Consider the following 14,653-nt stretch of genomic DNA (forward strand, 5'->3'; position numbering starts at 1 on the left):
AAGGTAGCCGCAATTAATTTGTACTGCAGCCTAATAAATGCTCGGTTACAACACAACTATTATTTAACAAGTACCACGAATCGATTCACTTTAGTCGTCCTCAATCGTGCAGATAAAACTTGCAATCATTAACGTAGAAAAAAAGGCGGACTGACTTTTATCGTGGCAAAATGAAGCACCAGTAGTAAGCCGACCGACTGTATGTATATATATACGCATCACGCACACACTCACCATTATTGTGACAGTCGCCCGCCATTACGTCTTTGATGCGTCATAGTTTATCGCACGAAATGGCAAGCTCCTATACTCTATTCGTCGAAACAAGTTAGTAGAGCACCGTCTCTCTCCCACAATTCCTCGTCAGTAATTGGTCAGTGATAAGCGCTAAGGCAGTGTACACAATACGAGTACTTTTTAGTCTGCTTGTGCAAACGTAGAAATTATGGTAGAACAATTAGTAATAAATGTAGGAAATAGTAGTAGCAGTGATACGGCGGATAGTGAGTAAGTTTAAATGTATACATATATATAATAATGTTGAATAAATTCTTGTGATATTAAAGACTAGTTTGAATAACAATTGTTTATTTTTTATAAGACATGAACAACCTGTACAATTACGTAAATTCAATGTATTAATAATGTATATAGCGTGTCACACGCATATCATCATTCGGTAACAATATTTAATTTATCAGTAATAATATGACAGACATAACCGCGGACAAAAGCTAAGCGAGCTCGAAGAAGCGCAATGTGCCCGCGCGCTTACTTTTCTGAGATTTCGTTTCGGCCCACTGACCTTGAACATGATGTTTTGTCTTTGTCGTTTGTATGGTGTTGAGTGATAGAGAAAGCGCGCTACTAACTTGTTTCGGCGAATAAAGTATAGTCACTCACACTTGAGTACCACGTTATTATGACGATGCTTCACTTTCTTTTTCAAGCCACACTCCGTCCGCCTTTTTTGCTACGCCTACAAACTCAACATTTCTATTATAAGTTTGGATAATTGTGAAGTTGATGTTATTAAAGAAAACGCTGCAGTGCGTTTGTTACCGCTTCCGCACTGACGCTTTGAACCGGTATTGAACTTAGTTTTAAGTTATTTATTTGACGTCAACCAATGTTGTGAATTCAAAAGATATGACATTAACAAGTGATGTTTAAACCTCCCATAATAATGAATAAAAATTATGAATTAGAATATTTTCACTCACCGCATGAGCACGGAACAATTGAACTAATATCTTGGATTCGTACCGCTGCGGGTACCTATCGTAAAACATACATACATGCATACATTTTAATAGAAATTAAAACTGCACTTTCTGAATTAACTCGCTGAACTTATATTTTTAATATTTGGTTTTTACATTAGGTAGGTATCCGTAACATTATAAAAAGTGAACTAAATTATATATATACATTTAACATTGTAACATACGCGCTTCTCCTTTTTTATAATTTTGTGCAATATTCTATTTTTGTTCTTTTTTTTTTCTTAGTGGCCAGCAGTGCCACTTTCAAATTACTGTACACAGAGCCAACAGTCTTATCAAGATTGAAAGATCACGTTAAGCTGTTTGGCTTAGTGATGAGACTTAAGATCCAAATATTGACAGGTTGCTAGCAATCGGATGTCGTAAAAGGCGACTAAGGGATAGGCTTAAAAACTTGGTTTTCTTCTTTTAGGGCTAGCAACCTTTCACTATTTAAATCTCAATTCTCTCATTAAGCCGCTGAACGTGGCCATTCAGTCTTTTCAAGACTGTTGGCTCTGTCTACCCCGCAAGGGATATAGACGTGACCATATGTATGTATGTATGCTACCAATCTCAAGTTAACAAGCCTATGGCGATGATAATTTGACCAAAGCCCGACGTACCAGTAAATAATATTGTTGCACGTAGGAATTCCTGCTACCGCAATAAGCCTATCCTTTGGTCGCCTTTTAGGACATCCATAAATATATATGTTGGTGTTTCAGGTTCCAACGAGGAGACATTCAAGCTTACACTGAACAAATGGCAGTTGGACGACGCACACAAAGACAAACAGCACAGTAAATATGCGCCTGATTTCAAGGTAATATTCTGATAAATAGTAAGTTACTTATTTAGAGGCTAACTCAATCTGTGTAATTTTATATTTGCGAGTCATTACCCTAGTAACCATTGACTTGATATATTTTGTGTGTAGAATGGAGTTTAAAACTGTTATAATTATTTATTTATGTGCCGTGTGGTTCCCGGCACTAATACAAAAAGAATAGGACCACTCCATCTCTTTCCCATGGATGTCGTAAAAGGCGACTAAAGCATAGGCTTACAAACTTGGGATTCTTTTTTTAGGCGATGGGCTAGCAACCTGTCACTATTTGGATCTCAATTCTATCATTGAGCCAAGTAGCTGAATGTGGCCGATCAGTCTTTTCAAGACTGTTGGCTCTGTCTACCCCGCAAGGGATATAGACGTGACCATATGTATGTATTTATTTATTAACTAGTAGTACGCTACGGTAGTACGCTTATCTGTGACACCAGAGGTCCCGGGTTCGAATCCCGGCCAGGGCATGATGAGAAAAGAACTTTTTCTGATTGGCCTGGGCCTTGGATGTTTATCTATATAAGTATTTATTATACAATATAGTATCGTTGAGTTAGCATCTCGTAACACAAGTCTCGAACTTACTTCGAGGCTAACTCAATCCGTGTGATTTGTCCTGTATATATATATATATATATACATACATACATACATAAAATCACGGCTCTTTTCCGGAGGGGTAGGCAGAGACTACCTCTTTCCACTTGCCACGATCTCTGCATATTTCCTTCGCTTCATCCACATTCATAATTCTCTTCATGCAAGCTTCTTCATATATATATATATATATATATACATATATGTATTAACTGTGTGCAGGTGGAGCTGATAGTTCAGAAGCAGCCGGAGTGCTCCCGGTTCGCGGGCGGCGGGCGCGCCTCGCCCCCTTCCTCCTCCGCCTCGGACTACTCCGACCACGAGCCTGACGCCGTCTGGGACTCTGGTAACTACATATACATATATATATATAAACATGGATATATATAAGGTCTGTTGCCATTTAGAAATACGCAGATGCGTGTACGGCCTTGGAATTCTTATTATTAGCAGCGGTAAATGCCGACTTCAGATTTGCCGATACCGTCGTCTGGGACTGTAGACATTCTAAAAGAAACAAGTTCTTTTTTTATAAAAATTAGGAGCGTGTTCGTTTTTTTTTAATTTAACTGTTTTTGCGTACAGTAACTGGCAGTGTGCTCTATTGTAAAATTAAACTTGGGAATATACCATACTCTAAATAAAGATACCTACTGAATACTGGCAGCGTGTTCTAAATTCAATTTCTATTTAATTTGAACTTAACACCAACGCTTACACATTGTTTCGTGGAAATCCCGCCTTTATTCCTATTTGACAAAGAGATGACAATGGTGTGTGGGATAGGGAAGTGTCATGCTAACTTGTCATGAGTATAGAGATTCACTGTTAGTTTTTATAGACTTTAACTTATAGACTTTAGGTGTAATTTATGTTGTTCGAGTATAAGGATGACAATTTTGTGTGTACGCACAGGTACGCACGCCCTATCGAAATGTATACAGCGTGTCGCGGAAATCTCGCCTTTATTCCTAATAAACATAGAGATGACAATGGTGTGTGTGTTAAAAGTGTGCCATACCGAAATTTACACAGCGTGTCGCGGAAATTTCGCCTTTATTCCTAATCTACATAGAGATGACAATAGTGTGTCGCAAGTGTGCCATACTAAAATTTATACAGCGTGTCGCGGAAATTTCGCCTTTATTTTTAATCAACATAAAGATGACAATAGTGTGTCGCAAGTGTGCCATACCAAAATTTATACAGCGTGTCGCGGAAATTTCGCCTTTATTCCTAACCGACATAGAGATGACAATGGTGTGTGTACACAGGGCGGTGCGAGCACGTGGGCCGCTACCGGCAGCTGTCGCCGGACGCGGCGCTCACGTAACTACAACACGTTCGTAATGCACTGCATGCGTTTGTGTTCGCTTCACATCACCAAATATGTTATATTACTATATATATAAAGGGGCTGAATTGTCGTGTTTGCAATCTAAATTGTGTGTTGAATAGATATAAATACGGGACAAATTACACTGATTGTGTGTGTTAGCCTCGAAGTAAGTTTGAAACGTGTAATTACGATATTTGCACGTAATTTAAGGTAGGAACCATTGACTTGATTTAATGTTTGTTATATGTACGGAGTAGCTTTTTGTATATCAACAATTTTAAAATAACTTTAGTAAGTAAAATGGACACAAATATTTATGGAACTAAATTTTTTTCTTCAGTTTTAGTATAAGTACTTGAAATTTTGCCTTCCAATCGAAAGTGCCGTCAGATGATCACTATTTTTTTATTTGTTGAAATTTTTTTTTCTGTCCCTTGATTACGATAAATTATATCAAAATGATCATCGTAAAAGTCAAACAGTAATTTCTGTCAAATATTTTTTTTTTCGTGTTATATAATACCTATATGTCAAAAGCTAGTTAAATCTTAAGGTTTATGATAGGACAGATTATTATAAAAATTAAAGTTAATCCGAAGCTAATATAATAAATAAATATATCTGATTGCAAACACGGCGATGCCCCGCCACTCGTAAATGCAATGTCCCATGTACAGTCCTTGTGTCGTGTAAAATTACTAAAACCACACCATAGACCATCGCGCGAGGAGGTGAGAGTGCTAGCATGGACGTATAGGCCTTATAAATGAAGTTCATATTACGAAAAAGAAAAGTTTTTAGGGAATACTTAATTAATGTTTTAAAAACAAGCAAAAAATATTAAAAAAAAAGAAACTTTGATAAAGAAGACGTTTTTTGAGAACGATAAAATCTGCGGAAGCTACTTTTATAATGTAACCGATTCGATCAGAACATAAACAATAATTGGTGGGTCTCATAGAATTAAAAAAAAGACTCGATTTTTTTCTAACTTTATTATGTATAATAATTTAAATTTTCTATAAATTGAATGTGGTATTCTCATTGCCCTTAATTTTTAAGTTTTCCGAGGAAGGTTTATATCTTTAAATGCTACCCGTGCGAAGCCGGGGCAGGTCGCTAGTATAGGATAAAAGACTATCCCGCTTAAAGGATTCAAAACTATATCATATATTTGTCTCAACTCTTATTGATAACTTTTTTTTTTAGGAAAACGTCCCATGCTAGCACTCAGCACACCTCACTTGCATCGCTTACCACAAACGTCATTCATTGCTTGTCCATTATTAATTCAATCTAACGAAAGATATTCCGTATTGTACTACATACAAGCATACTTTAAAACTTTTCCCAAAAATGTAAGAAAAATTTTGGTCGCGTTATTGAAACTGTACATTAACTTGTAAATGTGAAGCATAAGAAAAATCTAGAACTATGAAGGAGCACCTAGCAAGTAATTTTCGGTCGTGGCTTCAGTGTTGTATTATACTTGTTTGTCTGTCTGTTTTTATGTGCTTGATTCGTGTGCATGCCTTTTTTTTTGTAGGGCCACACTGGTGTAAGCGTTTATAGATTAAGCTAAACCATGCGCCTACGCCAGTGTGAAAAGATCCTAACTGTATGTTTTGTCTAGAAACAAAGCAAAAAAAATGACCAACCAGGTTAGCTGTGTAATCTACCAATCAGGTTTGTTTTTTCAGAAATGAGCGCTTTGATTAGTCGGTAAGGTTCTTATGGAAATGCGTCCAAAGTTCTGTTGTAAATTTTGATATAAAATTTTTAATTTAACTATCAGTTATTTTTGCAGATTATTTAGTTATTATAAATAGTTATAACTTGATCAAACATATTGAGGAAAAGACAATGAATTAATCTGTTTTAAATTACACATGTACATAAATGTAAATACCTATTTGATATTTGTACAACATTTGAATACCCGCAAAATTTAGGTCATAAAGAATCTTGTTCATCAAAAATTAAAGATACTTTAAGCGAAGAAAAAGATATAAACTGACTTTTTACTCTTTAAATCTTTGTTATAATATAAGTTATGAGAAAATTACTATAAAGTTTTGTGTTTATTCAAAGTGTACGTTGAAATTCAAAGGCAGCGAAGGGCCTTTAAGTGTGTTGTGTATATTTGTACTAAAAATCACCAGTATAATCGACATTGTTCTACATACTATAACAAAAAATAAAGTATAGAATAAAACGAAAAGTTCCTATACTTAATTCTTAAAGATATTTTTTCTGTTGCAGAACATTGTCGATTCCGTTTTCATTTGCTAAACATTGCTTGATTAATTTATTCACATTATATTTGCCACACACAGATGTATAACATGTAGTTTGATATTATTTGATGATATGAGTGTACTTTCGGAACGATTTTTATTTTATACACGCAATTATTACGAACTTGAGGTTATTTTTCAAATTATTATTTCTACAGCATCATCAAATATATCAACTATCTGTGTGTGGGTATACAAGTGACAATTATTATTCACCATTTCTCTACTCCTTCCAGGTGAATCCACATACTTGTGAGGGCGACAACGACTCTCGCCGACTCTCCACTTTCTATAAAACCCTCGCTTTCCCCACACGGCAAAGGCTTGAACTCTAAGGTGCCGTGCAGACTATCCCCCGAAGCCAATGCCCTAGTGATGTTAAACAGAACAGATAGTGTTCTATGTGTGTTACAATGTGTAGATATTTTAATGTAAAGGGTAGTGTGCCATGCTGAAAGACGTGTAAGGTACGGACCATGTGATAAGTGTGCGATACGGAGTGGTACTAACGTCGCTACCTCGATGTGAAATACAATATTTTTTCTTCGGCGACCCCCCAACGCCGGGAATGCATGTCACAAGCTAAGTTCTTGTCTTAATTACGTAAATTTAATGACTGATAGTACATCGGATTATATTTTATTGCGTGAATCGGCGCGTGCTGATTCCACGGGGACAATGCAGGTCATATTTTTCACTCGCGAGGTGAATGAACTTTTTGTTTACATTAGCGTTTATGTAATGATAACCATGATTGATGTTGAAATAGCCAATATTGCCACATGGAGAAATAGCTGTTCGCTTTTTAAATGTAGTTAATATAACCGGCCAGTGTTGTAAATCCTCTAAGCCCTAAGGTTTGATTATCTGTGGCCGGACGACGCCGGTGTGGCGGGAAATTGGAATATTCCACTTTTAATTTTTTGGCTTTTTACAAGTTGGTTTTTGTTTTGAAAATAGTGAACTTATTTATTTTTATTGTCCACTGTCACTAAAGACATTGAATACAATGTTTTCTGATTTTATTTTATTTTTATTAATCTACAAATTGAAAGTGGGAACAATGTTCCGCCACGAGCGGCGCGTCCGTCTTGAAACGTTGTATGATTTCAAAATGTTTTTTTGAAATATTGTGTTCATTTCGTGTACCTATATGTTTGTAAGTTTTTATCGATGAATTTTGGTTCTAAGTCTGCGTCTGAAGGTATAAGAATATAAAGCACGGTGCTTACGATCGTCAATATGTGAAAGAAATTGTTGATTTCACAACAAAAAAAAATTGTTTTACAATCGAATCATATGAATTTGGTTGCACAAATCGATATTCACTCCTAAATGGATGCCGCGTTTGTGATTTGTCATTAAAACTGTTGATTGTGTGTGAATATTAAACAAAAGTATTCAATTAAGTATACCTGAAAGCTAACGATTTATTAGTTAATTTAATTGGTCAGATGTGATTAGAATGATTGGGTATTTGACGTTAAACAAAAACTTGTGCAATTTAAAATATTTTGTCTTAAAAAGATTTTGTTTAGTTTAGCGAGTATAAGAAATTACATAAATACAAATTTATTGTAAATATACAATAACTGTTTAAAAATTTAAAATTTTCTCACAGCATCCTCCTGGCGGATAATTTATCCTTTGGTTATGATACAATAACGAGTTTAACTTATTGCTCCTGTTGTGAAAAATTAAATATTTTTTTTTATGTGGCAGTAAAGCAACAATAAAAAAATCCTTTTTTGAAGTCTATTGACAAAAGTTCTCTTTTCTGCACATGTCTTGTGGTAGATTTTCTTTGGAAGACAAAATATATATAATATTTACATTGTAATACACACATTATTGCTGAGTTTGTTGTGTCAATACGATTTGCAGCAATTTTGTTGCGCTTTACACAGTACTAGAAATTTCACTGGTGTCTTTTTAACCGCAGTTTTGCCGATGCTCACGGCGGTGTTAAAAAATAATAATTTGCAAATGAAACGGTAATAACTCGGCCTTATTTCGTATACAGATAACGGTCAAAACAGATACATGCGCCCCTGTGTCAAGTACCCAATCGTATTAGTTTATAATAAATGTACAGTGAGTAGAAACTTGACTTTAACAGTTTCTGTTGCCAACCAATAGTCAGGTTTCTATATACCTCACTGTACTTCGGTAATTTAAAGAAATATTTGCCGTGCGGCGAGGCAGTTGTTCCCACCAGCTATCGACTAAGTCCCAGACGGACAGTTTATATTTTTTTTTCTTTTTTTTTTTTTGTTTTTTTTTTTTGTATAGTTTAAAAAGATCTCAGCGGCTGTCTTCATTAGGTTTATTTGTGCGATGCGTGTTCTGTGAAATTTGCGTTTTAAAATTTTGTTCTATTTTTAAATTTAAAAAAAAATATTTTTCTGCGTGTAAAGTAAACTACCTTAAAACTTTAATATATCTATAACTATAGTTACTTATGTTCAGAATTGGACGTCCTATGGCTAAAATAATGATTATGATGACTACCTTTAAAAAGATGCATGTATCAAATTAAATTGTAATTAGCTATTTGGCTGTACTGGCGTACGTAGTTTTGCGTATTAAAATTTGATAATACGTACGCACCCTGACCTGATTCGTGCGGGACTGAAACTCAGTGACAATGGGGTGTTATTTAATAACTTATTTATTTAATGATATAGATCACAGTTCCAACTCTTAGTGTCGATGGGTTTATTTGAATGCCCTAGTGTTTCTTTAACCGGAGACATGAGATTCTTCTTGTAGACGATGCGCTAGCAACCTGTCACTATTTAAATTTAAATTCTATCTTAAAGCCATACAGATGAACGTGGCCTTTCAGTCGAGACTATTGCCTCTGTCAACCCCGCAATGGATATAAATGTGATTATATGTATGTAAAACTTCAGAGAGAAAATTTAAGGTGCGACCGCTATAACATGATAGCATATAAAATGGTAGGAATTTTCTACCTACGTTTGTAACGTAACTCTATTTAAACTACCAAGTGTGTTATATTGTGATACCTATTCTTGTTTTAAAGTTGTCCATAATGGAATTAAATATAATAACACGATAACAAAAAGGGACAGTTAAATTTTTGGTAATTTTTGTAGTTTACTATTTTTGTATATTGATAGTTTCGGGAATTAGGTATTAATTTTTTTTTTAAGTTATATTGGTACAACAATTATGCATAAGTACTTTAATTACGTCTTTATTCATTACCGGGAAGACAGAGCCAATAGTCTCGAAAAGACTGAATGTTCACCCTAGCTGGATACTAGTGATAAAATAGATATGGTTACAAGATAAATAATTATATGGTATTTGGGAAACAAATAATATCTGTTCGGGCAACATGTACAATTCGGCTTTAACATACAGTTTTTTTCTTACTCACTTCTTAGGGACCACAAAAACCATTCACGTCACGCTTATTTTGCAACGAATTCATTTAATTTTGTAAACGAAAGTAACCGCCAATTTCACAGGAAACGCAGCGCTACTGAAATAACTTCAAAAACTAAGATACAATATGTTTAAAAATGTGCGTTCAAACAGAACATATGTTCATCTTGGAATGATTTTTGACAGAATGCAAAGTAAAATGGTTTTTATGTCAATAAGAAAAAGGAAACAGTAAATCTTTAGCTATGCCAATAAAATAATTCTATAAATACGCAAATATTGAAGTTGCATTCGCTTTGTAGAGCGTTGTCTCTTGCTCACACACATTTATAAATTTAATTTTAAATTTTAAACTAAAGCAATAAAGAACATTTTCGGTAGCTTCAAGTGTCAAAAATCATCCTAAGATGGGCCTGATACAATTTCTGTCCCGCCCTTACTAACGAACTTGATAAGGCATATGTTTTATCTTTTCTTTCTCTCTCTCTATTTATGAAGTTAGTTGAAGTGTAAGAGAGACGGAAGGTAAAACAAATGTTTTATTAACTCTCTTAAAAATTCCCATATTTATGTGAATGATATGACACCGACTTGCGGCCGCTTCAATATATTCTGATTTGATCAAATCACATAAATGTTTAAATTCGTAATTTTTTAATATATCAATTCTAAAATAATAAGTAAATAAAGTTCCTTTTTATTTATTTTATTTAATAATTTTTCATAAATCAACATAAGTTGTAACAACAACATAAATTTCAAATAAAAATTGATAATTTTGTTTTTAAAAAAAGTTGGAATAGTGATATGATCGAAAATTAAGAGTTATTGAAGTGTCGCTCATTTCCTGCCGTATAATGCTGTCAACTGTTATTTGAAATGCTAGGAACCAAAAAAAAAAAAAACAATTCATGTTGTCTCCGTTCATAGGAGGTTCGGGTTCATAGACAAAAATAAAATTATTATATCAATGACTAAATTTTGCACGATTTCACAACGTGCGTTGGAGAATTTTAAGTGAATGGCCTATTTTGAATGAGAACAATTTGTCATAGGAACTCGTCGCTCAAATTTTGAAGTAATTAACTTGCTAAATAGAGTATTGTATAAAAGCAACCGTTCCTAGCCTTTCTCAGTATAACGCTACACACTCGTCACAGCTACACTTAATTTTTTAATTGTAAATAAAATGATTACATTAGATATAATCCAGATCTGTCTTAAAGTTAAGTAGGTGATGTTCTGAGCAGATTTTTAAAGCTTTGACATTATATTTCGAGAGATAGATGCACTTTTGGTAACTATAGTTTCAAGGTTTTTCCTCAAAAATCAGGGTTATGGAGTCCTCCGAAGATATATATATATATATATATATATATATATATATATCGCTATATGGCTCGGTGTTATTATACCAGGGGAATCGCGGCTCAAATTGTTTTTGTCGTTCAATCGGCGGCACATACCGCTGGTAAAACGATGTTGCCATTTTTTTAGGGGAATTTATTTTGAATTTAAAAAAATACTTTATGAGTACTGAGTTTCTGGTACATATTATGGAAGAGGAAAGCTCACCATACCACTAGGTGGCTCCAAACTCCCTGATATCAGAATCAGCCTCCTAACGGTAGTTATCTGAAGTACAGCTAACTTGAATACCAGTAGGACGATGGCAGGTCCACTCGACAATTATATTCAACGATACTGTGGCGGTTTGTTTCTATGACGTTCAGGTGCGATGTTGCGACGTAGATAACTTGCCTCTTTTATTTAATATTGTAGAGAATAATTGGACCAGGCATGGTCTTCCATCTTTGAGTAAACAGATTCATACATTAAACTTCTAAATATCCAAGCCAATTGTAGTTTCAAGAAATTCCTAATGTATGCTCATGACAAATGTTTCTGATTATACCGCCATCTGTGGTCCAATCTTCTATATTTATATATTTTTTTTAATTCACTTTTTTTTTCTTTCACACGCAATGGCCTGACAGTATTTTGAAACGGGCGCGATTAAATTATGTTCTAATTCGATGCGATAAGTTTTTGTTGTTCTTGTTAAATTTTTGTTCTCGTATATTCGGGATGTGAAATTTTTCAGTTATCTATGTCTTAGGTACGCGGTGGATATGGTTATAAAATTGCCAATATGATGTGTAAGGTTACTACCTAAAGTATTAAAGAAAGCAATGCCTGTGGTATTCTATAAGTTGGTTAATTTAGTGTGACCTAAATGGGTATAGTTAAAAGGGCGGGTATGAGGAAATTCGATATTGTGAAAATGAACGGTAAACTTACATTTTAATGATTTAGTTCGCGAACATGCATTACGTTTTTGGATCGCAATTATCACAAGGTCAAATTCGCAGTGAGTTAAGAACAACATGAGTTAAGAATAACAACATCATAGAGTTTTTACTTCACCCGATCCGACGAAACGTGTGATCGTTCAATATTGATTAATTCGTCTCGTCTGTTTTAGGTGACACGTCATTCTTAAACATATGCGATGTGTCCACTCTAATCCCTCCCTTCGCCCCGTTTCTATACCCAAAAGGTACCGCGCAAGTTGCCTTCTTATAGGTTTTGGCCTGTTTGTCCTTACGGCGATAGATTGAGGATGCTTCAACGGCTTCCGAGAGTTCTGGCTTTTGGACAAACGCGATAAGGTTTAAGATAAGGAATGGTTAATGTAGGATAGATTAGTTCGGTACTATAAGGTAGGATAGCAACGTCATAGAAATCATCGGAACGTGAACTCGGTATAAGCTGCATTCAACGTTAGTTATAAAAATTACAAAAAAAAAATTGGCTTAGTTTCGGTTCGTTTAGGCTTTATGTTAGTTTATTTCTTTCTAAAGTGAGTCACACGAATGCTTCCAATAAAAAAAAACATGTTTTTAAGTGTCATTCGCAACATTTTTCCTTCGCATTAGTTTGTAATTTAATTTTTTAATGTGTCCCCTTAGATTTGAAGTATAGTGGTTAACTAATAAGTATTTGACTCAGACTTGTTTCTGACAATGTTTTTTTTTTTAATTTCCAGTTGTAAATAAGCACGTTAAATTCCATACCCGAGCTAATAACGCTCTTGAGTTCGCTCGATGAAAATGTTGAGAATTTTTTATAATTGTAAGCTGCAAATACAATCTATTTGGCGTCCGCAACTTTATACGCAGAGATATATCATCAAGTACAAATTTAGGCGTGGTTAGTTCCATCCGCCGTCGGCAGGCGGAGATGACTAAGTCATAACTTATGTTTCTTGTAATGTTTATTTTAGAATTCTCGCAGTCATAGTTGTTAAAGCTCCCTTCCAATCGTGCGCTTATTAGTGACGGTTTTGCAATGTTTTCTTTTCATGATAATGTCTTTCAATTTTTTTTATAACATCAACATTATTCAACGAAATAAGTTTGTGTCTGTATTGTCGAAATTTGAAAGGCATTTTGAGTTAAAAATATTGCAATTAAATCGTCCGCACGCCCATTCTTTTGGTTTCTCCTTCCCCCTGTCCTATCGTTCATCAAAGGTTTAGCTTTAAAGATTGTTGTTTGCCTTATAAAAAAATGTGATCTTATGACGAATATACTTAAAGGGTGTCACTGAATACCGCGTTCGCAGGCATCTTGTTGTGACAGTAATTTTGTTTGCTTGTCTGTACTTCAACCATGAGATTTTACTGCAAGCGTTAGCAAATGTTTTACATTATTTGTTGGTTTCTTAAATATACGTCAGAGGCGCTTCATAAGATTCCAAACACATGATAGGCATGTTGTTGACCTCTGGTAAAGAACGTGATCTGCTAATGAATTAGTATCTAATAATACTTATATAGAAATATCATTTGATTTCATTCAAAAGTTTCTTACAACAACTGATACCGCGCCGTGTTTATTTTTAATTTTTTCATTGTCTTAAGTAAGTTTCAAAGTGGTAATTTCGTTGATTTAGTAGATCACTGCCGTACACGATTAATTAAAGTTATAGTCTAAAATAAATTCGCAAAAAAACCTAATTGTGCCAAGATACTCTCACCAGTTTATACCGCTTCTAAACAGTTCAAACCGGTTAAAACTGGACAATGGACGCCTGCGAACGCGGCTCGTATGAGAGAATATGCCTTGTATAATGATAACAAAATGAATTAAGTAATATAAGACTTGACGATGTGCGATGTATTGATACGCTCAGTAGAGGACTGTCAATTGGATACAGTGTAGTGTGGCGTAAAGGGCTTTATTGGTGTGAGTTGGTCGTGCTGCGATGTCATTGGTCGGAGTACACGCTTAGAAACAGAAATCCCTAGGCTTAAAACTGCGACATATATTGAAATATGAATGCCTGATACACATACCAGAGATTAAGACTTGCGCGTGAGTTTTCGACATTCACATTCCAATTTTGAATGTTAGCTAGTTTTAAGCTTAGACCCACAACTGAACGTGTACATATATCCAGTTTAGATAATATTGGATATTTTGAACTGTTTTGAAACTAATCAACACTTTCGAAGAATGACCACCCAGTACGACCAATCGTATAGAAGTTAAGGCTATGAATGGTGCGACGTTATCTTTTCCGTCTCTTTTTTCCAACGCCACAGATACTAGTAAAGCCCTCTCCGCATTAAAGAAAATAAACTTTTTTATGAATCGTAAGTTCTTAGTACGCAATAATTAATACAAAAAAAAAAAATATGTAAATTTTTTCTTATAGTAAGTAAAAGATCTCATATTACGTCTTATTTTTGTTTTGTCTTTTTTATATTTTGAGGATCTATGGCATAGTCGAGTTGATTTAAAGACAACCTCTGTAAATTAAAATATATTGATGTATATATTTTTTGTGTTTCATTTCCATACTTTCCCAATACTCCATTAGTCTA

The 14,653-nt window shown here is 34.5% G+C and overlaps 1 protein-coding gene across 4 annotated transcripts in view; it reads left to right on the plus strand.

Annotated features, from left to right (window-relative positions):
* The window catches only part of LOC106138829 (uncharacterized), a 55,911-nt gene extending 41,304 nt beyond the window's left edge, over positions 1 to 14,607 (plus strand). For 2 of the 4 annotated variants that reach the window (XM_060948944.1, XM_060948947.1), the window contains 4 exons: positions 1,994 to 2,091; positions 2,932 to 3,055; positions 3,984 to 4,051; positions 6,582 to 14,607. In XM_060948944.1, the coding sequence (XP_060804927.1) occupies positions 1,994 to 2,091; positions 2,932 to 3,055; positions 3,984 to 4,042 (281 nt within the window). In that variant the 3' untranslated portion in view covers positions 4,043 to 4,051; positions 6,582 to 14,607. The remainder of the gene's footprint in view (positions 1 to 1,993; positions 2,092 to 2,931; positions 3,056 to 3,983; positions 4,052 to 6,581) is intronic. The other 2 variants (XM_060948945.1, XM_060948946.1) reach the window with 2 other exon arrangements.
* The last annotated feature ends 46 nt before the right edge of the window (positions 14,608 to 14,653 follow it).

The sequence above is a fragment of the Amyelois transitella genome, chromosome 17 (assembly GCF_032362555.1).
Source record: "Amyelois transitella isolate CPQ chromosome 17, ilAmyTran1.1, whole genome shotgun sequence".
Classification (NCBI taxonomy): Eukaryota; Metazoa; Arthropoda; class Insecta; order Lepidoptera; family Pyralidae; genus Amyelois; species Amyelois transitella.